This window comes from Mirounga leonina, unplaced genomic scaffold, assembly GCF_011800145.1.
Source record: "Mirounga leonina isolate KUSES-001 unplaced genomic scaffold, KU_Mleo_1.0 Mir_127, whole genome shotgun sequence".
Classification (NCBI taxonomy): Eukaryota; Metazoa; Chordata; class Mammalia; order Carnivora; family Phocidae; genus Mirounga; species Mirounga leonina.
The window spans coordinates 68,400,086-68,426,758 of NW_023270316.1; the positions used below are offsets into that span (position 1 = coordinate 68,400,086).

Genomic DNA, 26,673 nt, shown 5'->3' on the forward strand with positions numbered 1-26,673 from the left:
CACCAGCATTTTTGAGTCCGTTACCTTTTGCCCTCTATTATATCTATCCTCAGACTATGACATTTTCTTGAACTTGAATTACTAATTATTGCAAGAGGAAAGCACATCAGGAGTCTGCATGCCATTCCAAATCCATCATCTCCAAGAGGGACCGAGCAAAAGAATTTGCAATTATGATCCTGAAACAGTCATCAGTTACTTTGAGTGATCATGGAAAATACAATGCTTGAAAAATGAACATTTTCTTAATTTTAAAATGGAAGAAAATGTGGATTTTGGAAATAACTGACCCAGGACTGAAGTTATGTAAGGCTTAATACAATTACATCAGCACTGAGGAAGAGAAGATACGGGGGAAGCAACAGGGGTTCATAACATACAGCTGCCCAACTAGCCTCAAATAATGTTTATGGTGTTGTTTAGCTTACCTAGGAATACAATAGATGTATCTCTCTGTGTAATAATTTTGACAATTGCTAGAACTTCTTTTGATATTCTTGGGGTCAAAAAGAAGAAAAGTAGGAGTTCGTTCTATCATCTAACTATCATCTATCTATTTATCTATCTATCACAGTACTGTCTGCTTGAATAATTGAGGCTGGAAAGCTATATTTTAAGAGTATTCATTGATTAAACAAAAATTTACTGGTTGCTTACTGTCAAACACTGACAGATGTTTGCAACATTTGATTAATAGGAGATGTCCTGCTGAGAGAAGGTGACTAACAACATCCCACAGAGTTGACTCACAGCCCTATTTCTTTTCAACATTTTTATCATCAAAAGGATGAAAATTCACAAAGCATTAATCTGAAAATTTGGAAATGCTGCAAAAAAGCTCGCTGCAAAAAGAGTCCTACAGACTGAAATGCTATAAATATGTGCTATAACTAACAAAATTAAGTTTTAAAGTGATGATAAAATTTTTTTTCTTTTCATTTTTATGCAACTTCTAACAACAATCATAGTTCTCTGCCCTACTCCCCCTCCCCAATCTCCCCAGTTCCTCTTTGCAGAGATAAACACCATTGACTCTTCTGATTTTTGAAACCTACACATTTCTATACTTCCATACTTACTGACTTCCTGTTATGGGAAGTGAGGACTTAGCTCTCTTACCCAGCCAATTCAGCTCTACAGCAGGTTTGGGTTTGAATAACTACTCTTCCATACTGACATTATTCTGCCAACATGACTATTACTCACAGCTGGGCTGTATAACGTGGTAATTAAGACTCTGTTTTCTTTCTTATTTTTGTTTTCCTTAAAGTTAATAATTGCATTGCTTTTTCATTTCCTTGGTTTTCTTTGTGCCTGTGGCTAATTCTTCCCACACTTTCCAATAGCCTGTCAACAGAAATTTCTACAAGTTCACATCAGCCTCCAATATTTTTCTTGGAGACACACTTCTAGAATCTTCTCCCCTTCTGGAATGGTTGCTCTTAGTTCTGCTGCACAGTTGACTTCCTCTGTAGACAATTCTTCATCACATTCCTGGGTTAGACCTACTATTTTGTCTTCTTCCTTCTTGTCTCCGCTATGTTCCTCATAAAGGGTTCATGGAAGATTTATTTTTTGAGACTTTGAATATCCTGAAATCTCATTACTTTACCTTCATAAATGAGTGGTAGTTTAAATAAATCTCAAATTCTGGTCGGAAATATGTATTTTAAAAAAAAATTCTGGTTGGAAATGATTTTCATTCCCTTCTTCTGAATGGCATTCCTCACTGGTGTTTGTGGTAACCATGAAAATGCACTGCTCAGTTCTCCTGCTATGAGAAGCATAACCGACTGGCACCAGTTGTTGCCCTTTTGGACCCACCACTTCACTGGCCCTGAGGTCCTGAGGTCGTGCTTGTCACGGGCTACTCTCCCTTATGAATGAACAAGGCAAGGGTACTAATGCAGACCCATACCTGCAGGACGGTGACCACTTCAATAGGCAATGTTGGCTCAAGGGCTCCTCACTGGCCTGGCTGGATCTTTCTTAGACCTGTACAGCCATCTGAGACTCTTCCCAGTGAAACCTATTTCTTGCCCACTCTCTTTCACAGGTGTTGGGCATGTGTCAAGGTCTAAAGGCTCTGCCTTCTGTGGCTCCTTCCTCTTTATCCTTCACAGTTGTTTCCTTGAATAAATGTTTTGCACATCTAATCCTGTCTTGACATTTGCATCTCAGAAGACCTAAACAAACACAAGTGAGGTTTCACTTCCTGCAGGGCAAAGAAAATGCCATTCTGAGTGATATTTAGGAGGTAGATAATTTCCCGGCACAAGATGGAATCCCGATTGCCAAATACTTCACCAGTGGAACTGGGGAAATGTCCTGGCGGAGGGGAATGCCATCGTAGGTGGAATGATCTGGGCGTTCCAATGGCTACAAGGAGAGGGGAAGCGATCGGTTCCTGCTGTACTATACTGAGACGCCACAGAGAGATCATGAGAAGCCAAAGGCCTTTACCAAGCAGTCGAAGACTCAATATGGAGCCAGAGGGTCTCACTGGTAGCTCACAGAGAGGCCCTTATCTCCCACAGTGGAAGTCTACGCACAGCTTAGCCTCAGACCTAGGACCTGGTAGAGATGCAGAGCTCCCGGGATGTTGAAATGCTCAACCAGGGTAGGTCTGTTATACCAGGGTCGGAGCCCTGGCTGGGAAAACTTAAGACTCTGAAACATGGGAAGTAGTTGCTGGGATCTTCAGACTCCTTGGAACGCGTGGAGACTGCAGAGGTGGCCTGCTCTGCCCTCGTTAGAGACAGCACTTCCCTATGCTGAAGAGGCTCCACCCTTCAAAAGGCAGTAGTGCCTTCCTCGGGAGCTGACAGGCCACTAACGAGGGTTAAATCCTGGGGTTAAAACCTGGAGACAGCTGGGCCTGACAGAGGAGGAAAGACATTATACACCAAAGTTGCTTCGAGATTTAGAATATACTCAAGAACACAAGAGGTACCACTGGGATTGAATTTTGAGGGCCCTTGACTAAGGGACTGGAATATAAGACTGGACAAGACAGAACTCATTGACTAGGGGGCACTTTCTCTAAAAATGTGTGTTAATGCTCTGGCAAGGACCCCAGGAAATAGGGCAAACTTGCTACTAGAATGGCTCTGAGAAGCCTAGAAAAAGTGATGGCCAATGCTGAGTGGGCAGAAATGCTTGAGCTTCCTTGACAGCTGATCGAGGAAGGAATACAAGCAGCTGAGAGAAGTAGGCCTGCTGGAATAAATATATTATGTAAAGCCAAACAATCCACCAGCGTTCTGTGTCTCATATGAGCACCAGAGGGAGACACACCATTCATCAAGGCCATCAGGAATGTGCTAGTGAGGGGACACCAGCATCACTAAGAAATTTAGCGGCACTTTCCCGCAGGCCAGGGCTGACAGTCGGAGAGGCCATCACAGAGCTGGGCTTGTTACCATCCACGGAGGCCCTGAGTTTCGTTAACATCCGTCACCACACATAGTTACAGTTCTTTTTCTTCTGAGGAGAACTTTAAGATCTACATTCTTAGCAATTTTCAGATATAGAATACAGTATTAGGAACTATAGTTGCCATACTGTATATTACATTCCATGACCTAATTGATAACTGGAAGTTTGTATCTTTTGGCTGAGGGTTTTTTTGGTTTTTAGGTTTGTTTTTTTTTTTTTTTTTAGCTTTTTCTCCATGCATATTCTCGGTTTCTCCAAGTTTCCTTCAGAGATAGTTGATTTTTTGTTGTTGTTTCTTCATTTGTGTGGTTCTCAATCTTCATGTTGGAGGCTTTCCTCAGATGTTGGTTGATCTTTGACTGTCTACTCAAATTTAAGAAGGAGAAACAAAAAACCTGATTGGAAGGTCTGAGCCTGTGGGTGGGGTTTGTAGACTTTGAGTCTCACTGTAGAGGGATCTGTCTCAACCAATTGTTGTGGAACCAGTAGGATCAGCATCTTAGGTCTTTCCACCTGAGCTCATCCAATTCCCTGGAGAAGACTCTTCCATCCCTACTTGGAGAGTAAGCCACACTGCCAGCAACCACAGAGCCCGGTGGAAGAAGAGGGTGAGCAGGGGGCAGGGGGCCCGGGGGTGTCTCAGCTTTCAGCTGCATATGTTTACTTAATCCTTGTTTTCCGCATAGGCTCATGCCCTCAAATGTGCCTGACGTCCCTCAGCCCAGACACTTCCCATTCTATACTCTCCAGAAAATTAACCTCTTGTTTTCTCCTGAATGGAGAAGGGACAGATGCCCAGCAGTGAGAAGAAGGGGGTGATCCAGAAATCTAGTTCTTTCTTAAACAGCTTTCAACCAATTCTTACATGAGCGCTTAACGCCCTTCTCCTCTGGTTCCTGAGTATCTGGTCTTGCTACTCTCGGAGCCGTAGCAATCATAGGATTTGCTCTTGGTCTCTCCCACTGCCAACTGAACAGTCTGCCTTCTCGAGCCTGCTCAGTCAATAACACTTGTCCATCTGCTTTTTCAGCTCTCAAAGCTTTGCTGCTACTCTGCTCTCTCCACTGTATGGGTCTTTCTCCCCCTCCCTTCCCTCCTTCTCTTCTGCCCTCAGTTCTTCCTCAGCCTTCTTTCTTTAAGTTTCTTTACTGGAGTTTCAGGGGGTCTCAAGAGAGAAAAAAAAAAATTTTAATGGGTAAACTCAATTTGCCATCTTTTCCCAGAAACACTATTTCTCCATCACAAAAGTAATGCATTTTGCTTATACAAAAATTAGAAAATCCAGATAACCAGAAAGAAAAAAATCATCTGCAATCCCGCCATCCAGAAATAACCCACTGTTAACTTTGTTCCTTTCCCAGTTCATGGACGGGGTGCGTTCTTTCATTCCTGCAACAAACATCTGCATGCTCCCTCTCTCTGGGCCTTGGGAGGCTCTGGGTATAAAATAGAAAGCAAGCTAAACACGGTTCCTGGCATCTCAAAGCTGAGGTCTGTTGGGGGAAGACAAACAAACAAATCATTTCAATAAAATGGGTCAAGTATTATTACAGAAGGATTTTACGGGAGGAGAAAGGATGAATACCAAATCTAGGTTTGGGCATGTCAGGAAGGGGCTAGAGAGCCCCGCACAGCCCAAGAACTGTAAAGTGCATACAACTTAGTCACACTTATTTATCAGCAGAGATAGGTAAGAAGCATAACGTAACTGGCATTCTTCTCTTAACATACCACGTGCAACTTCTTAATCACCATACATCAATTTTCTAATAGCTAAATACGACTCCATGGTAGTATGTATGGCTATTCCTTTAACTGATCACCTTAATACATTTAGGTAATTTCCATTTTTCAAGGATTATCCACCATCTGTGGTAACCCTCTTCTTTGCACAGTGAAGATGAAATTTACTAAGATTAAGAGTTCAAAAATAAACAACAAAAGGAGAGTTCAGGAGAGATCTGGCTCACCAGCAACTCACATGGGGAAACATTAAAGTTGGTGACAAATCCAGTCTGCAGGGAGGTCACAGCCGAAACAGTGAATGCCGTCCCAGACGGCATTAACATAGGTCAGCATCCAGAACCAGAAATGTACCACTGAACATCTGCGGCAGCTAAAATTTGTTCGGTACATCAGATTTTAAGAAAGGCCTTGGCAAATTCTAGGTTTACTTTTCCAGCTTCTTTCCCTCCTTTTCTCCTGATGCTTCAGCCATTCCGAGTCCTGACCCTGTGCGGTGAATGGCGAACCTCGTCTCATCTGTCCTGACAGCACGCTGCTCTCCCAGATCGCCACTAGCCCCTCCTATGTCGGGTGCCTGCCCTCCAGCCCGAGCATTATGGGCCCACACCTACATTTGTACCTGAAGTTGTCCCAGAACGCCGCCGTGCCCATTCAGCCCCACGTCGCCTATGGCCACCCTCTCACCGCATGGACACAACTGAGTAGTTGTGACACACACTGCATGACCCACAAAGCCTAAAACCTAGCCCTCTGCAGAAAAGCTTGCTAGCCCCTGATCTCAACAGTATCGTTTTCCCTGACTCCCCCCAAAACTCTTACCCATCCCTCCTTTCTTGGCACCCCCACTGTTCCCGGTACTATTTATATTAAGGCACTTATACATTATTTGACAACTATCTCTCCCCTACTCATCTGTAAGCGACATGAGGGCGGAGGTCTTACCTTATCCTTCTTTTGGTGGCGATGTGAGACCCACCACCCTTAAACTGCCAATCACCAGCCGCCCCCCCCCAACCCCAGCCTCTTCTATAGCTGGAGCAAACCTGCAGACTCAGAGAGAAGCCTTTTGTCCTCTGTGGGTGCAGGGAGGCTTTGAAATGTAACCCTGGCCAGGAAGGGGTGGAAAGGGCCTGGGGATTGGCTCACAGCTAACACAGCCCCCCTGAGGCAAACAGGAGGAAACGGAATCTCTCATGCAGCCTAAAAAGTATGCTTTGAAAAAATCCATGCTACAACTTTTGTTTGACTTCAGATAATTTCATGGAGGATGCACCTGAGCCCCGAGCGGAAGACCTTACCACCATTGCTCCACCTCTGCTGAGCCCCCGCAGAAAAGCCTGACGTTGAGTAAAGAGATGCCAACACCAGGGAAGAACTAGGGTCACTGATAGAAGGGGTTCAAGGGAGAAGACCACGTGATGAGGAATCCAGAGAGAAGGGGACGTCATGCACAAAGGAGGAGCAGCATCCCCAAAAGGCCGGCAGGGGCCTGAAAGCCAAGTACATTCCCTACCACTCCCCACCTCCCCTGTGGCTTTGGAACCATCCCCTGGACCCTTACAAAAAGAACCAGTAAATAATAGCCAGGGGTCCCTATTCTCTTCAGGACCCCAAGCCTGGACACCTCAGGCCCCTTATCCTCAGTCATTTACGCCCATCTCCAGCTCCTGTGCAGGATGCTGGGACAGAGACAGGTCCGACTGCTCTGCTCCTTCAAGACCATGACCAACCCCCACCCAGCCCCCACCATGGATCAACTTTTCCATGTCCCATTTCACCTTTTCCTCCAGTGTCAGAAGATACAGAGGCCTCTCTAGGGTCGAATTTGCATTCTCAGAATTCAGCAACACACCTCCCAAGAAATGGGAGCCTAAAAAGTTAAAATACATTAACTTTTAACCCAGCCTCCCAAGAAATGGGCCTTGGCTAAATGTCCATCTCCCTCTGATTCTTCTCAGAGCCGACTTCAGCATGAAGAGAAAATACTTAAAAAGAACAGAGTGGCCTTTTCAGATATTTGAAAGGCTGTCTCGTCAAAAAGCAGTTAGTTTTATTCTTCGAGATTTGGAAAGGCCAAGAGCCAACCACAGGTGAGTCCTGTCCTAAAGCCCTGAAATGAGAGGCAGGCTTCCCGTTCAATATAAAAGATAAAACTGAGTGGGTTACTTGTGAAGATTTGAGCTCCTCTTGCTGCCAACAGTGGAGCTGAAGCTAGAGGACCCCAATAAGGTCACGGCAAGCGGTTTGTCCCCAGAAGAAATTTGATCTGGGGTTATCCCCAGTCCCTTGTATTTCCAACATCTAATTATCAAATAAAGGTGCACTATAGATATGGAAATATCTATTTGCTTAACCATTGTATTTAAACTTTATGTATATCCCTGCTTTCAGTTTATTTTGAGTATTTCATCAAACCACAAAGATAATGGTTCGTGGATGATGTTCTGACATCCATACTTCAAACAAGAAAAAATCTGTTCAGAGACCACAGGTCACTAAATATTTATCTTTAGTTTAGTCAAAATAGCAAATTAGCGCAGTCATAAACTTTAGGATACTTCTTTTAAACACCATGCTGGGTCCAACTAAAGGTATTGGGTGGTGTGTTTTATGTAAAATAGGTTATTTCAAAAATGATTTGAATTGGTCAAATGCTATCAAAATAATTGCCAAGATTTCATTCCATTGGGTACTACCAGTTGCAAGTGAAGAAGTTAAGTGGGCAACAATTTCTAAAGTATTTGTCTAATTCCTTTCTTCTAAATAGCTTAAGAGGACCATTTCCCAAGTGCTTTCACTTTTTTTATTATTACGATTGACAATAAATTCATACCTCACCTTTGCAGAGTTCTTTACATTTTTCAAAACATGTTGACATTCATGATTTTGTTTTCCTTCTCACAATATATCTGGGAGGTTGGCCGTGTGGCAGAAATCGCTGGTTGTCCTGAATGATCTGTTCCCACCTGATTTCAACATAATTAGAATTATTTGCTGAGCTTCCGGTTGCGAGGTGGGACAAGAATTCCCAGGTTCCTTATACCACGTAACCAAGCTCTGCCAATGGGACACGAGTGGAAGGGACCGTGCAGCCTCCAGATCAGGCACTTATGAGGCTGCGTCCTTCCCCTTCTCTCTTCCTCTGTCACTGGATAAAAGGCCTATTATTTGCCCTGGAAATGCACAAAGGTCATCTAACTATCTGGGTAGGAATTTTTTCCCAGTTCTTCCTCACTGCTTTAAACTCCTCCCAGACACAGTATAGAAAGCCCACTCTAAGTATTCAGCTTAGAAGAAAAAAGGTGACACCTGGGTGGCTCAGTCAGTTAAGCCTCCGACTCTTGATTGAGACTCAGGGTTGTGAACTCAGGCCCTGCACTGGGCTCCATGCTAGCTGTGGAGCCTACTTAATAGATAAAGGGGGGAAAGGACATACTGAAATAAAGAGAGATTATTTTATATCTGCATTTATTCCTCCATTAGAAATTATATCAATTATATTCCTCTGTGCCAAGGACTGAGAGAAGCATTAGACATTTAAAAATAAATATGATACTATAGTCTGTGACCTCAAGGAGTCACAAATGAGTGAATGATCCACGCTGCCTGTTATCATATAATGGGAATATTTGTGTCGAGACTTTGAAGGCTAAGTATCAGTTTATCCCAAGATAGAGAGGTGAAGAGATATAGTGATCCTGCAGATTAACTTTGTACCCAGAATACATCAAAATAGAGTATATAAAAAGTAGGTTATCTGTTTAAGTATCTTATCTGTTTATTTTATAAACAGATATCTTACTTCTCTTATAAGTATACTTATCTGTTTAAGTATGGATTACAAGCATAACTAAGCATTGCCTGAGAAGATGTGGATCCTGGAGGACAGTAACTGTATTTTTACTCACCCATTCTTTATTTTTTGTCCTCCCAACAGGCATGTATTCTATTCTCCTCCTACACCTAAACTTTCCTTCATGCCTTAAAAAGATGTCATTCATCAAAAGAAAGGCACATTTTGTACAAATTAATAATAATAAAATTCTGGCTTAGAACAATCATATTATTTGAAAAATTAATATAACTCAGAAGAGTTCTATATGCCAAAGGCATGACTAACTACATAGTCAGGTACACAGTTGTGCATTCATTTTGTACTTAAGAAGTACACAGTGACATTACTTGAATGCTGAGTAGTTTGTATTTTCCTTCCTTTCTATTGACATTGTTAAACATTGCTATGATTTTGAAATTATTAGTTCTTTTCCTATTAAAATTTTTCTTGGACTTGACTGTAACCTTTAAAAAACACTATGTTCAATCAGATATTCAAAGAGGAGTGTGTCAAGCCCTTTGGAAGATATTTTAACTATTTCTGATTAAACACACTCAGGAATTCAGTACTATTCTACAAAATACATTAACTTTTAACCCAGCTGATCCCTCCATCCATGTACCAAATATATTTTAATGAGAAGAAAATTGGTAAAGCGCTTCCCAAAAGCATGCGGCATATATAATCTGAGCATGTATCTGGCAGATAAATTGCCTTCACTATTACTTGGGAAATGAAAAATCAGGTTGTCAAATGGCCAGGAGCCACGTAAGGAGTATGTACTGAGCACCTACCAAGGACAAGATGCACTTTAGGATAGATGAACATGGTTTCCTTACTTAAGGAATTGCCCAGCTAGTGGAAAAGAGAAAGAAGGCAAGTGGTTATATGAAAGAGGCATGTGGTAGGAGGCATCAGAAATGAAGCACAGTGGGATTCCAGAGAAGGAAGAGATGGCATTCAGGTGCAGAGCCAAAGGGAACACGTGAGCTGGTTCTTGAAGGAAAGGTGGGATTTTAATAAATAAGGGACTTTGTCTTGTTCACACATGATGATATCCTTGAGAATGTCCATTGTGGTACACTGCAGGGTGCAAGGGCAGAAGCAAGGACATCAGCAAGGAGTCTATTCCAACTACCCAGGCAGAATCTGATGGGAGCTTGGATCTGAGGGCTGTACGTAAAGGGAGAAGTGGTTGGATTCTGGATACATTTGGAAGATAGGTAGGGCTGTAGGATTTGTTGATGGACGGAAAGTAAGATGTGAGAGAAAGGGGGGAGTTAAGGTGTGGGGCTCAACCAACTGAAAGAGCAGAGTTGCCACTGTGGAGATGGGAAGAAGAGGAGTTTGCTTCTGGAGGTGTTCAATGTGGTGTGCCCATTGGGCATCTAAGTGGAGAAGGTGGTTGTCCATCCAAGCCTGGAGCTCAGAGCACAAGTTCTGGCTGGAGGCTCAAAACTTGGAGTTATCAGGATCTAGAGTATTCAAGGAGTTCACTTGGAGTTATTCTAGAGAAGAGGCCCATCAGTGGAGCCCTGGGCCCTCCAATACCTAGAGGTGAGGTGTGGTGGACACAGGAATTGCCAGTGAGCTAAGAGGGGAAGAAAGAGAGCCAAGCTGAGGAAGTGTGTCAAGAAAAGAGAATAGTGTCTAGACATATGCCTCAGACAGATCAGCTAAGCCATGAGCCTTGATTTTAATGCATAGCCTGCTCAATACCAATCGTGTCTATACTACCCATTAGTGTCCAAAGTATTCTCTCCTCGTCCCATCTCCTCAAGTGAAAGACGCTGTCTTTTTCCACAGGTTCCCTGTATAAACATGCTAGACTCCCACATGGGAGGCCCACGTGTATCTTCAACTGGGTCCTGGTCCTCTCAGAAATCCATGGGCAGAACAAAAACTCAGAGGCACTGCTGGGGCTGGAATCCCAGCTATAGGCCCCAGCGCAAGAACCATCTTCCAAGAGCTATAAAGGCAGAGCAGTCTCTCTTCAAGTCACAGAGAAAAGGTGTGTCCTCTTTCTGGGTTATGCTCAGATGAGCAAAGCAACCTGGCTCCTAGAGCTCTGTAGGGAAACCCTTCTTTTACTTCTGTTTCTCCCTCTGTCTCAGTCTCTGTCCGTATCTCTTTTACACACACACACACACGGACTGTTTTTTCAAGGTTTACCTCAGTACCAGGACCCCAAAAGAACATGGAGGCCTCCATTTTGAGCAGAGCCCACCCCCTCCCCCATTATTCACTCTGCAGGCTTTCCTCCTGTCCTCCAGGCCATCAGACAATGATTATTGAATGGGGGGGGGGAGGAAACAGTGGGGAGGGAAGCTTCGTTCAAATCCCCAGTCTCCCTAAGGGGGTCTCCTTAGCCACCGTGTAAATTAGTGGCACAGAATGGGGCAGGGAAGAGGTGCTGGCCAGCTTTACCTTCACCAGCCTCAGATCCCCAAATGCAAAAAAAAAAAAAAAAAATTATGCTAGGGGCTTAGTGGCCTTGACAGCAATATCTAAGCCCTGGCTGAAATGTTCTATTACCAGAATCTGCAGCATATGTTTTATCTTTTCAAATAAGGTCAAAACTTCCCTACCTCCCTCTCCTTAACACATCCACCAAGAAAGAACATTGAAAACAGAATGAAAATATCTCATATGAAAAACTTAAGATACTGTCCTTGATGATGACGAGCTCCCTCTTCATAGCATACAAGAATGACTGAATTCCAAACCAAAGAAATTTGAGAGCAAAATTAATATTTTACAGCAACTAGCATTTTATTTGCAGCATCGGCAAAACCAAGTGTCCACCTGTGACTAATTTCTTATGAATACAAAGTCCACTGTGCTTCTGGGAAGGATGGTTAGTGTTTGTCAAGTTTTTTGTGTGAAGATACAAAAATATAACTGAAAAGTTCATCAGAGGGCCAAAAGTGGGAACAAGAATCAAAAATCAAAAGCATGTTGATTATTTCAAATACCCGAGTACCAGAAAGCTCCTACAGTCCCAATTCCTGGTCTTATAAATGCAATTATCATGCAAGTGACTATAATAAAAATTGATGACTTTTGTATACATACAGAGTTTATTACATGCACTCTAAAAACAGAACGTGTATGATTTAAATCTAAAACAGTGATTTTGCAGGAATGGTCTATTAGGTCCTCCAGCTGGTCCACAAATCTCTTATTTGTTTCTGGTATGACTAAAATTTGCTTATGCTTTCTTCAGAAGAGGGGCCAGTTCTTCCCATAACTTTTCTATCACCAACCATGAACAGGGGATGTTTAGGGTCTTTTAATTCCTTAAAAAAAAATTGACAGACTGAAAAAGTTTCCTACCATTGCTCTAAAGTATCTTAATGAAAAAAATATATACCAATCTGAAATCACAATTTTTTGTTCCAACAAATCCAACATTCTTCTGCGATCTGTGGTAGCAAACAGGAGCTGACATACAGCCTAATTTAGCCATTATGACAACTAGCAGCAGCTCAAGCACTAAGTCACCTCAATAACCCAGTGCTATTCTGCCTCAATTATCTATGGCTTCAATTAAAAGTGTGTAGAGGGGGTTTTCATCTTGAATTTGTTCAAAATATGTGGCTTAATTTTCAATTTCAAATAGGTCTTCAGTAAGCTCACAGGTCACCAAAATACAGTACCAGAAGTTAGACATTTGAACTCTTTTATTAAAATATTTGCACATAAAAATTTCTTGCTCTCATGATACAAAACTGTACAAAATGTACCAACAACAGACATCATTATAAAGGAACCCTCAAATCAATGGGACCTAATCTTGAGCACGAAGTGAAGGAGAAATAGGAAGAATTATTTGAGAGACAACTTTATCATGGCATATCAATAACCCAGCTATCAAAATGTATTAAGCCTTTGCACAAGGGTGTCAAAATCAAATCTCATCCTCAAGGAATCCTTGGAATGGAGGAAGGATGATGGAAACACAGTTGTAGGACACAATCTATATCATCCTGTAGTTGATTCTGTTATTCTTATGGCTAGCTCTGTTTAAGATTGTATAAGGGGTCTTCACACCCGATGGTTAGCATGGTTGATGGATGCAGTTCTACCTGCCGCCGAAAGAACTTCCAAAGAGTTGAAGCCCGGCTCACCAGGAGATGTGATTCTGACACCTTTGCATTTGCTGCAGTGTGTACGTGGGCCACACACACAAGGCAGATCTCATTGGATTAACACTGAACTCACGACATCTCCACAACTCTAGCAGAGAGTAAGTATGCTATCTGCAAGGCTCCCTAACAAACCTGTTTCTTTCATCCACCCTCCTCACTCGCCCCGTAGGTACTATTAGGGAAGCGTCCCCTCCTTACCTCTAGGGATTCCTCTGCACCCAGAGAAAGGGGCTCCCCTTTCTCTCTCCCCATTCCCAACTGTTTGGCTTCCCGGGGAAGCCCCAGCTACTCAGCTCACCCCCGGGATGCGAATCCTAGGAGACCTTATGATTGACTTCAAAGGGAGCCTCGTCTAGGCTGGAGGCTCAGGCCCCCCGCCCGCCCCTGGCGTCTCAGAGGCCCTCTCCCCGCGTGGCCCTCTGCCTGCCCCTCGAACTCACCAGGAGGAGGTTGTGCGCCACCAGGTACCCGAGCCGCGGGCTGCCCCGGACGCCCGGGGCCAGGCGCCCGGTGGCGTAGCCGTGCCAGGCCACCACGTAGGGGTTGTCGATGGTGATCCAGTACTTGACCTGGCCGCCGAAGTGGCGGAAGCAGAGCTCGGCGTAATCCCTGAAGTGGTCGGCCAGGGCGCGGTTGGCCCAGCCGCCGTAGGCGTCCTGCAGGCGCTGGGGCAGGTCCCAGTGGTACAGGGTGACCACGGGCTGCACGCCCAGCTCCCGCAGCCGCTCCAGCAGGCGCCGGTAGTAACGCAGCCCCTCGCGGTTGGGGGCGCCCGCGCTGCCATTGGGGAGCACCCGCGCCCACGAGATGGAGAAGCGGTAGTGGGTGACCCCGAGCTCGCGCAGCCCCTCCGTGTCGCGGAAGACGTTGTTGTAGCCGTCGCTGGCCACGTCCCCGGTAGCGGGCGGGGACGGAGACCGGGCGCCCGACGGCAGGCCGGCTACCGGGGAGTCTCCCGGGGGCGCCGGCGGGTGGTGGGTGAACGTGTCCCAGATGGATGCGCCCTTGCCGTGCTGCCGCCAGCCGCCCTCCGTCTGGTAGGCGGCGCTGCCCACGGCCCAGAGGAAGCCGTCGGGGAAGGTGTCGTGGAGGAGGCCGGCGGCCTCGGGGGCCGGAGGCTGCGCGAAGCGGGCCCAGATCTGCGCCCCGTCGCCGGGCTCGGCGTGCAGGCGGCGGCCACCCAGGGCCAGCAGCAGCAGCAGCGGCAGCGGCGGCCGCGGGCGGCGCGGCGGGGCGCGGGCGGGCATGCTGCGAGCGAGCCGGGCGCTGGGGCGCCGCGCCGCACCCCTATATGCCGGCGCCCCGCCGCGCCGCCCGCCCCTGCCGGCGCGCCCACCCCCGCTTCCCCGCCGGGCCCCGCTGGCAATAATTACCTGTGAGGCGGCGCTTCCCCACCCTGGAGTGGGGGGGGGGGGCGGGGGCGCAAAGGGCGAGCGCGTGCCGGGGAGGGGGCGCGGCAGCGGGCGAGGCGCAGCGGGCGCCACTCCGGGACGTCGGAGAAAAGGCACCTGTTCCTCGCCGCTCCCCGGAGCCGCAGAGGAGGCTCGGCGCCGCGGGTTCTCTCGGCGCCGCCTTCTCGTTCCCCTCCGCGCGCACCCCTGGGAGAAGCCATCGAGCCGGCGTTCGTCGAGGAGGGAAGGCGGCCCACCAACTTTCCCCGAGTTCGCGCGGGTTACTTGCCTGCCCTCTCGGAGTCCGCCAGCGGAGAAGCACCTGCTTTCTCCTTGCTCCCATTCGGAGGCCGAGAACAGTTGCAGACTGACATTGCTAGAACCGATTAGGAATTGGCCGAGATCGTATCGGGAGGGCGGCGCCGGGGGGGGGGGGGGGGGGAGTCAGGTGGGAACTTGGAATGTGGTGAGAGCGCGACTCGTGGCCCACTTTCCCTTAGAGTCTTTAGGTAAGATGCTCTCGCGGAGAGCCATCCCACTGGCGACGGACAAATGGTCCGTCCCGCAGGCCCCAGTCTAGAAAGCCTGCAAGGAAGACAAAGCAGATGCTTGGGTTGCCTTGACACTTTGCTTGAGTCTCCCTCATACAGTGACCTTTTAACCATTTCAAGTCAGTGCTTGTTCTTAAGTTACATCCTGCAGAATTACTTGCCCACGGCCCAGAGGAAGGGGAAGGTGGCGTGTTCATGTCATGACAGCTCTGATTGTTCTTATTAAAAAAACAAAAAACAAAACACTTTTTAAAGAAACAAAAAACAAAGTACCAAGGTTTCCACTTTGAATAACTGTCATTTACCTTTTTTTTAATCCTTTTTGCATCTGTTTTATGAATAATCACCTTGTAGCTTTCAGCTCTGAACTTAGCAGTAACTTCTCTGTGCCAAGTTGTGCCCGCAGCTGTGCTTGAGGCCAAGGTCCCTGGGTCCCACAGATGCCACCTGAGCTGAGAAGGGAAAGGGGTGGAGGGGTGGAGCCCAAACAACCACTCCCGCCCACTACAACAAAAGAGATTCCTGAGGTTTCTTCCAGTTGCCAGAGAGCTTTTTGACAGAAGTTGTGGAGGCACAGTCTCCATTTGAAGGTGTATATAGACGGTCTATGAATAACTAATGTACATCTGGTGGGGCGTGGACAGCCTGGGCCCCACCTTTGTGAAACCATCTCTTCTCCAAGCTTTAGGAATCTCATCTTACAATGCAGGTGGCCACGTCTGCCCTGTCACCTGAGAGGCCTGCGAAATGCAAATGTAAAAATGTGCGCACAGATGACTCAATCATGGAAAGCACAAACGTAAGATTGTGCTCATATCTTTTCCTCCCTCTCCAGTCCCATGTGTCTCACTCTGGGCACATCTGCACCTGTGCTCAATGACTAAGATCCTCACTGAAGTACATCCGTTCTTGTCAAATGATCATCCTTGTGCTGTTTCTTAAAAATGTAAAAGCAGTAAAGTTTTAAATGTTGCCGACGCAGGCGGTTTTACTAATTTCCTTTAAGTGTAAGCACAACAAATTTATTCCAGTATCTTATTAAATAGTCCCAACTCTGGCTAGCATATATTATCATGATTAGTAAGATTAAGCCATCAGACTGGAACAAGACCTATCGCTATTCTCTTACATGTGGCATTTACATTTTTCAATAAATGTGAAATAACAAAGAGTGACACTTCAGCAATTGAAAACATTACGCCACACAACGGGCACACTCGCTTCCAGCTAAATGAAAAAGCTCCTAAGTCTGCATGCAGGATCACATTTCCATTCTAGAGCCCAAGACTAGAGCATTTGCTGCATTATAGCTTGTTAAGTTTTAATTAGAAATGCTTCATGGGGCTCATGGAAAATAGCTTAAGACTTAAGTGTTGGCTTATGGATGTATGGTCTGTTTACTCAGGGCAGATTGTATCTATTGCAACTTCTATTTAACCAACGGTTCAAAAAACAAAAACAAAAATGAGAGAGGTGTTTTTTTGTTGTTTTTTTTGTTTTGTTTTGTTTTTTGAGCAGTGATTAAAAAGAAAGGACCTATTTGATTAAATGCTCACATCTGAAGTTCATCTCTCCTAAGTTGGACATCAGAACTTCAGCATTTGCAGAGATATTCCTAGATGATAGTTTATTTAACCCAATGATGAAGATTCATGATAATTAAGGTTTATTCCCGGAACTTGCTGTTTTTTTGAGGTTCTGTTCATGGTTATTAAATTCTGGATTCCTGAAGTGTGAATAACTGCAGGTGTAGCTCCTCATTTGTTCAGTTTTATTTTGGTTCTCATCTTTCACACTACCTTCAAATTCTAAAATGTGGGTTTCGTTCAATGCTTTGTTCTCCGGCAAATAAGAGATTAATTCCTTGCTGTGCTTTGAATATGAAGGTGGAGTTACTGATGCATCAAAGGAAGGGAAATTTTAAAATTTACTTACAGACTTCTGTCATGGTTATGATTTTCAACAACCTAAAGAAAGGTGGTCCTCAAGCTGCCCATCATCCCCATTCCTCCTCCAGTTCCTCCTCACCAGAACTTCTCCTGTGGGCTCCAGGGACGACTAGCGCCCTCCCCGGCCAAGGGAGCAGAAGGAAGTCCACCGACCGGCATGGGCCCAAACACATCAACCTCACAAGCTCTCAGCTCACCAGCCGTGACATTCAGCCTCTATGGGGAGGTACTGATGGCATCACCGACAATCTCCCTGAGCAACAACCATGGGCAAAGCCACCATGAGGAGCTTAAGACTTCAAATCACAGGTGACACCCCCTGCCTTCAAAGACAACACTGGACTGGAGAAACAGGGTAAAGAATGTTGATAATAAATACATTGTTGAGCACTCACAAATGACACACATGAGAGCTGTTACGGAATTCAGGGGGAAAGAGAAGTTATCCTATTTTGAGTTGGATGGAAAAGTTTCACAAAGAAATGGGACAATATCTGGGGTTTAAAGAGTAAAATTGGCAAGGAGAATTGGAGGCAAGGATAACAGAGAAGCAAAACCTGGAAGAAAAAAAGTGTTCGCAGTATATTTGTATTAAAAACACCTATTTATGCAGGGCAATAGTGGACTGAAAAGGCAGTTACAGGCTGGAGATTTGGACCAGAAATTTGGATACTGGGATGGTGGATAAAATGAGGGTATTCCAAAAGAGACAACTAAAAGCCAAGGGCCAAGTGTTAGTATAGGTCTCCATCAACGGGGATAGAGGGTGGAGTAAGAAAGGGGAAAAAAAAGAAAACAAGACCCATAGAGGAGTGCCTCAAGTCACAGAATCATGTGTTTTTCAAGCTAAGGAAAGGCCTTCAAAAAAGGAGAGGTGATCAAACTTGTGGAGAAAAGACAACCGATCTAGAAATTAGATCACTTGCTGCCTTTGGAGGCAGACTTTATTTAAGTTGTACAGGGGCGGGGTGGGGGGGAGCTCAAGTCAGGTTGCGGTGTGAGGCATCAGCGAAGCAGTCTGTGGGGGCTGAGGAGATAGAGGCCAGCAGTACAGACTTGGCTGAGACACTGGCCAGTGGAAGGAATGTGAGAAGATGGTCACTTGAGGGGTTTGCACGGTAGAGAGGACATTTTTCAGGGTGAGCAACTCTGCACGTGTTTGTGCACAGCGGAGGAGCGGTCAAGGAGAACGAGAAGGAGAATTGGGAGTCCAGAAGTTCATCTTTTTGATGAAGCAGAATACTGTACAGTGGCAGCTGGAGACTTTGGAGGTCCCAGCATATTAAACAGGGAGACCATAAAAAGAGCACAAAAACAGGAGCTTGCAGCTGGAATGCTGGAATGATGGAGAAGGCAGCATGAGCCAGTGCCGCAGGGAAGCGGATCAAAGGCTCCTAAGGAGGCGACAAAGGGAGCTCCACGAAGGCTTCAAAACACCATGAAGTGGGCTCCTGGGCAGCTGCACCTCCGCTGAGCTCTGTGGAGCTGAAGTGGGTGATGGAGGCACCAGCTTGGGTTCTGGCGGCTTCTGCAGCCTGTGGAAGGTGAGCATTCCTGGAGGGCTCCATCTCTTCTGAGCAGAGCAGGGAGCCCGAGGGCTTGGAACCTGCACCCTCTCCCCCTCCCCACCCCGTCCTTCTAAGTGACACTGCTGCCTCCCTAGCCCGGAACTAATTATAACCCCAACTAAACATGTCCTGACACAAGGTCATGTCTAGAAGCAGGGAGCGTGGCCCCGGGGGCTGAGGGCATCGAGTTGCTGCAGCCAAGATGTCTCTACTCCCTTTCTCAAATCTACCCTCAATACAAGAATAAGAGACATATCTATATGCAATGAAATTGAGAGAGGTTAGTATACGGGAAGGAAATGAAGATGAAGGACTGGTACGTGAATTAGCTAAGAGAGAGATGTATGAGAAGCAAGATGATTTACCTGGCATTGCTCCAGAAAGGCTCAAAGTCTGAAACACCATGGAAGAAATAGGCAGCTGGGGGCCTGAAAACAGGAATGAGGAGATCCCAGTTTTCCGTTCTTCTGCACAGTGTGGCATTCCTCATTCCTTAGCTCTACAGGGAACTTCGTCTCTCTGATGAAATGAATCCAAAGAGGCTACAGCCTTGGGGACAGCACATATGGAGAAGAGCATGGGTGTGGCATTAGGAGAGTAGATCAGATTCTGCAGAGCAAGAGTGGGACCCCCGGCCTTCCCCAGGCTAGCTGCAGGACTCCATCAGAGCACCTGGCAATAAAGCTCCATCTGCCACAAGCCCTGCCTATGCACATAAAGCTTCCAGACAGCTTTTTAGTGACTCATCCTTGGATATAAAAGAACAGCCAAGAAACACCAGGTATAGGAAGGAAAGCTCCTCATGCAGGAGTATAAAACTGTCATTACTTTTTTTCAAGTAAGAGAAGGTATTGCATCTATGGTACAAGAATAGGATAAGGATAAAAATAGGAAAAATAGCAATCCAAAACAGAACTTGTGGAAATTAAGAATATCGTATCAAATAAAAATACGATTTTGAATTTGGTAAAAGTACTGGGAAATAAGAAAATACCTTAAAAAGTATACAAAAAATAAAGCATTCGAAAATAGGAAATAAAGATTCAGGAAAATTTAGATCAAACATCCAACTTAAAGGAGTTCAAAATAGAACAAACAGGAAATTCAGAATTGAAGATCATGAGGTTCCAGGGAAATGGGTCTAAGCTGCCCAATCATAATAAAAGACCCAAAATAAGGCACATCTTTGTGGAATTTCAGAATACCAGAGATAAAGATAAATTCCTAAAGCTTCAGCATTTAAACAAAAACAAAACAAAACAAAGAAAAACCAAGAACCAAAGTGGCACTGGACTTCTCAAGAGTAACATGGAAAATCAGAGGACAATGATACCATGCTTTCAATTTTTTAAAGGAAAATTATTTTCATCCTAGAATCCTGTGCCCCACCAAACCAGTAATCAAGTGTGAGAGTAAAGTAGGCATTTTCAGATATCAAGGATCTTTTAAAAGGTGCTTTCAAATGCATCTTTTTTCTGAAGCTATAAAAATATGTACTCCACTAATACAAGGAAGTAAACCGAAAAAGAAGAAAATATGAGTTCATGAAACAGAGGGTAGAAGGCAGATGAAACATGAAGGGAATTTATAGGATTATAGCAAAAGGAAAGCTCAGGATGCAGCCAATTAGAGCATAAGCAGTCTAGGCAGAAGCAGAACAGAGGACTTCAAGAAGATGTCTCCAGGAAATAAACAAACACACAGAAGGAACAGATAGAAATCTGATAAACTTCGTTGAGAGAGATTTTACAGGGTTTTAGGAGTGAATGAAAAAACTTAGCCAGAAATTCAAAGTAATGGATTTCAGGTTTTGGGCTGACGTGTAAACAGCTCAGAAGTCATCACTCCCATCCTCACATCAAGAAAAAAAACTTGAACAAACTGAAAATCAACAACTCTTCTTAGATGCATCAAAGACATGAGGTCACAGGGCAAACTGTTGCCCCCAGAACTGGAGAGACAGTTGGGGTAATGTAATCACAGCTTACCAGAAGCAGACACCCACAGCTGGGGCCACTAGAGTAAGAAAGCTTTAAGCTGTAATTGACAGATAGCTGGAGAGGCAGTGTGAACAAGCTTGAGAGTTAAAAACTCTGAGGGGGCCCCCACACTTCTGTGAAGTTTACCTCCATGGGCCCTAGCAGATTCTCACTGTGAAGATGGGAGAAAAAGCCTCTGTGCTTCTGGCAGAAGGAGAGAAAGTAACCATTCTGATATCACTCATACTTCTCCGTTCTCCTTAGCCTGCTCTCAAGGGAAACTGCTTTACCAGAGCTAACCAACTGGGATGTTCCCAATGCTTAACCATCCTGGGGGAAAGGAAATACCCAACTCCAGCTCCCACTAGCCTTCAACGTGGAGGAAGAGAGATCTCCAACTCAGGGCCAGTAATAGACTGAGACCCAATCATGGGACTACAGAATGATTCCCCTGCCCCCACACCTTACTACTACATCAGAGGACTCCTGTATAATAACAGGGGATCATAACCAACAGAACTGTGAGCCTCAGACTCAATTTAAGATGTTTATAGAAAAATCCAAAGATGATAAGAAAGACAAAAAACAAGGACACCGGAAGAAATTTCAGCTTCTGATACGACAGTAAACACAGACTAACTTATAGCCAGATAAACGTCAAACCTCACAATAAAACCTCTCAGTTCCTTTGACCATATATATCACGTCCAGCCTTCAACAAAAAACTACAGAATTGCATGCTAAAAGGCAAAAACAAGCACAGTCTAAAAAGACAAAGCAAGCATCAGGACCAGACTCAAAGAGAGAAAAAAAATGAGGTAATCCCTTCCGCAGGAAAAAAAAAAGTTATATGATAAAGGAAATGTTACATATAACATACTACCTGGCTCAGCCGTGAATGAATTTTACTCATTTACACTTTATATGAATATAATAGAGAAGTATGATTATAACTGTATTGGCCAATTTATAAATATTCAAGTGCAAGTGGCGCAGGGCGCCTAGGTGGCTCAGTCAGTTAAGAGTTCGACTCTTGACTTCAGCTTGGGTCATAATGTCGGGGTTGTGAGATTGAGCCCTGCGTCGGGTTCATGTGCTGGGCATGAAGTCTGTTTAAGATTCTCTCTCCCTCTGCCCTTTCCCAACGTCAACAAAAAAAAAAAAAAAAAAAAAGATTAATTAAAAAAAAAGAGAGAAAGTGGTACATACACATTATTTTTAAACATGGAGGTGAAATACCAAGAAAAAGAACAGCTGAAAGAGTTGAAAGGGGTGAAATCAGGGGATTGGTGATTTTTCAATAAAACCTTTCAACATTATCTGTCATTTTAACTTGTTTGCAAATTAAAGGAGGTATCATGTCAAAAATTTCGGTCCAAAGTGAGGAAGGGCTATATCTCCTTGAGAGAAGAAAGGAAGAAAGATGGGTGAAGCCACAGAGAACTTTGGAGGCAGAGATGAAGGTGTGGATGTATATTTTGAGGTGAGAGGCTGATGGGGGGCAGTCAGGGGAATGACATGAAACTTAAAACTAATGGTTTCTATCTTTGAGTAGAACAGAAGCCTAGTTCAACTGCTGAGAGCCTGCAAGCTGGATGAGTATGAAAAAAAGTAAAAGCCACAACAGTGAACTTCCTGAAGAGTCAACAAAAAATGACAGACATCACCGAACAGCAGGATTAAAGCTACACAGCAGGCAGTTCTAAAGTAACTATCTATATAACCACATTTATCTCAAATACTTGATGCAGTATTTCAGGTTGTCTAACTACCTGTGTTTAAATTCACAATTTTATGACCTGTTTCTCACTGAGATGACAACAGAGCTATACTTTTCATACAATACAAAACTGGGTTTGCTGTTTCTTTGCATATGGCCTGTCTCTCTTGTTGCTCAGGACCAAGGGCAATGGTTCAGAGCTTGGATGGCCCAATTAGCATCCCTCTGGTCCACTCAAAAGATTGTCACTCTGCCCCTGGCCATGGGCTTGAGGTTGATGTCCTGACTCATCAGGGGCATTGGTTAAAGCAGAAAGTGAATTAATTAGTTGGAATTTATTACCAGCATAGAAAAACGCATCACTCCCCTAGTGTAACTAATAAAACTTGGATGCAGTGTCTGTCCCCTTGAGCAAGTGACAGCTGAATTGCCTACCCATCCTCCACCAACAGTACTGATGTTGTACACCCACACTATTTTGGCCATCTCTTTCTAAACAGAGAACCTGAAAGTGTTATTTTTTCAGCAAGAACCTCGATGTACCCTGGGCATTTTGATCTTTATAATTTTTCTTTGGTATGAATTTTGTGATCCTAGTTTGGCTCCTCTCCTTCCTGTTGACCATCCTCATCTGCTAGTCCGTGGCCCTCAATCCATCTCTCTCCCAAGAGAGAGCTTGGAAGGATGGATAGATGGAGAGTCAGAGAGTCTTCTGAGAGCTCATCTATTCCTTGGTTTCACTTGTGAGGGTGAGTCACAAACTAGAATCTCTGTACCATGATCTGATCCCTGCCCTTCCACTCCACACCTACAGAGCCTGCCCTGCACTTCAACTGGGAAATTTCAAGCTCCCATCTCCAAGTCACCGTGCTTATATCAGCAAAGCGCACAAAGAACTCACAGGAGAACAAATCAGAGTATAAACATGAAAAATATTCAGTGTCAGAGAAGAAATGTAAAGTGTGCAAAAGCAGTCAAGAAAATCATGAAAGGAAGAATAAGGAAGAATTTTTAGTAACATAAACAAAGCAATGTATTACTGGAATAGGAATTGTGAAAAAATAGTAAAACATACTGGAATGTACAAAACAGCTTTGGAAGGATGGATAGATGGAGAGATACAATAATTTAACAATGATTTAACATAAGCTAAAATGGAAGGAGGGATTTTTTTTTTTTAAGACTGGTAAAAATGGCCATCTGTTTGAGAAAATAATAATAAAATTAGACTCCAAATTCACACCATTATAACAAAATATTCCTAATGGATTAAATTTAGCAAAGTGAAAAATGTATAAAAATAGTAGAAAAATGTAAGAGAATATGTTTATAATCTTGTGAAGAAAGCCTTTCCCAGCATGAAGCAAAACCCAGAAAACATAAAGGAAAAGACTGACAATGTTAACCGAGTAATCAAAGACACCACTTAGAATTGAGACAAATGACAGATCTGGAAGAAAATATTTGCAGAGTTAATAGCTGTCATCTATAGAGTTCCTGTAAATAAATAAATAAATAAATAAATAAGGCAATGAACTCAGTGCAAAAATCATCAAAAAATACAACTAGGCAGGACGCCTGGGTGGCTCAGTCAGTTAAGCGTTGGACTCTTGGTTTCGGCTCATGTCATGATCTCAGGGTTGTCGGGCTCTGCTCTCAGCAGAGAGTCTGCTTTTCTCCTCCCTCTCCCTCTGCCTATCTCCCCCTCCTCTCTAAAATAAGTAAATAAATAAATCTTTTAAAAAATATGAATAGGCATGTCACAAAGGAAAAAATTAAAATGTCAAACAAACATTAAGCAAATAAACTTTGCTTATTTGGTAGTTTATCAACTACCAAACGAATGGAAAGCAAAAGAACACTCTTAAAAGAGAGAGATACCATTTTTCACCTAAAAACAGGAAAGAAATCACATTTAGTGTTCAAGTGCAGGAAAATGTGCATTCACATACTACTGATAAACATGTAACTATCTATATACAACTTTGGAGGAAGGTAATTTGTCATTCTCTATAAAAAACACATGCCCACACCTTATAATTCAGAAATGCCACTTCAAGGACCCTATCCTACAGCAATAGCAGCAACAAATGCATAAAGATATAAGTGAACAAATGTCCTGTGGCACCGCTTGTGATAGAAGACAATAGGAAAGTCCCCAATGCCCTGCAATAGGGGAAATTTACATAAATTATGTTGCAGATTTAGATTTCTTTTTTTAATCTCCTGGTTGAAGATTTGCCAAATGCATACCTCTGAGGCACGGAATTGGAGGGGATTTTATTTTCCCTTTTATTTTTTACTTTATAAATACTTCCTGCCCATCCCTTACCTCTGAGGAGGAAAAAAGAAGGAGAGCAAACAAAGGAAAGGGTGGGCTAAATAATCCTGTAAGGATTATCTCAGTCATGTAGTATCAGCAGCAGAGTGATGCTGTATGAATGGAGACAATCACTAATCTCCCTCCCTCTTCTTTTCAATTCTGTTTATGTCCCAGAGAAAAGACAGGAAATATAAAGAGAAATGCCAAACATGGAGCTCATGTTCCTATGAAGGCAATATCAAAAAAAGAAAGAACAGAGGGTTGAGGAAGGGATGCGAACAGCATAGGAAGAAGGAAGGAAGGAAGGAAGGAAGGAAGGAAGGAAGGAAGGAAGGAAGGAAGGAAGGAAGGAAGGAAGGAGGAAGGAAGGAAGAAGGAAGGAAGGAAGGAAGGAAGGAAGGAAGGAAGGAAGGAAGGAGAAGGAAGGAAGGAAGGAAGGAAGGAGGAAGGAAGGAAGGAAGGAAGGAGGAAGGAAGGAAGGAAGGAAGGAAGGAAGGAAGGAAGGAAGGAAGGAAGAAGGAAGGAAGGAAAGAAGAAGGAAGGAAGGAAGGAAGGAAGGGGAGTGGGGGGTCAGGTCTCCATAATCCTTTCCCTTGGGCATCCATCCACTCCCTCTTGGTGACATGGCGCCCAGGACTTGGCCACCACAGGAGAGGGAGTGATTTCCCGTTCCTGGAAGCTCAGCCTCCATTGTGTTTGGAAAAGTATCCCATTGTGGGAGTGACTAATGTCCTTTAAATCCCTTCTCTGCTTCAGCCAGCCAGAACACGTTCCTTGTTTGCAGCTGAGAGACCCAAGAACTAATCATGTGGCTTTCTCAGCCTGGTGCCCCACCCTCACCCAAAAAAGAATCTTAGACTTGGAAGGAAGCTTGGGGTCATATGAGCTCATCTCCCACCAGGTATGGGTGGAGTCTTCTCTGACCCCTTCACGCCCCTTGCCTGAACATTTCCTATGACAGGGAAATAATCAGCACCTGGTGAGGACTCGGCAGCCTTGCTGGACACTGACAACAAAACCAAATAGTACTCATTCCACAGACTCTGCCTCATGGTACCTCCGACCAGAGAGTCAGTTCCGTCCCCAGGAGCCACGTGGAGCCTCTATCTTAGAGCAGCGCCCCTCGTGGTTTGGAGGAAGCACATGCCAACCTCTCACTCTCATTGGTGCTCCTGTGACACGGGATCCACCGTGAACTTCTCAAGGGCAGAGCTTGGTGCCCTCCTGCCCTGCAAAGCGCTCCGTAAACACTGGCAGAACGAATAAACAAATGAATGGCAGTTTACATCTCTCCTTGGGGGCTGCAGCGACTACAACAGGATTGACCTTGTGACCAGTCGCTCTCATAAAGCCTATTCCTCCCAATTATGGTCACCGAAGTGCCAACACTCAGCCCTGCTCTGCACAGCGGAGGAGGGAGAAGCCCGCGCAGGGCCCTTCAGGAAGCTTGACCTGTAGATGGTGTCGGAGGAGACGGGTAAGGGCTGAGAGCCAACATTGTGGTAGAGGCTACCAGATATTTAGAGAATCGAGAGGCCTAAAAAGCAGAAGTAGGGAATGACATGAGAGCTGTTACCAGCTCATACTTGGCAGCGAGCTGACGGAAGCTCTGTGGATGGAGAGCTGAACTGGGGGTGGGGCGGGGGGGGGGGGGGGGGGGGGGGGGGGGACACTTCCACAGCCAAGGTCCCCTGGGAACAATTAGCCACTAGAACCCCAGAGGTGAGGACAGTCTGGCCTGGCCTGAACTAGAATTACATGTACAGCAACCAGACCCAAACCGGAAATGTATTTAATATTCCCAAGGCTTTATTCACTCATTTAACAAATATTTACTGATCACCTGCTGTGATAGGCAGTTATATGGTGCCCACAAAGATGACCATGTTCTAATTCCTGGGACCTATGAATATGAAAAGGATTCACACGGCAACAGGGGCTTTTTGCCGATGTCCCTAAGGATCCTGAGAGAAAGAGATTATCTTGGATTATCTGGGTGCTATTCACTGAATTGTGTCCCCT

The 26,673-nt window shown here is 44.7% G+C and overlaps 1 protein-coding gene across 1 annotated transcript in view; it reads right to left on the minus strand.

Moving 5' to 3' along the window:
• Positions 1–14,417, minus strand: part of KL (klotho) — a 43,552-nt gene extending 29,135 nt beyond the window's left edge. The window contains exon 1 of the mRNA XM_035002968.1: positions 13,611–14,417. Within this exon, the coding sequence (XP_034858859.1) occupies positions 13,611–14,417 (807 nt within the window). The remainder of the gene's footprint in view (positions 1–13,610) is intronic.
• Between the last annotated feature and the right edge of the window lie 12,256 nt (positions 14,418–26,673).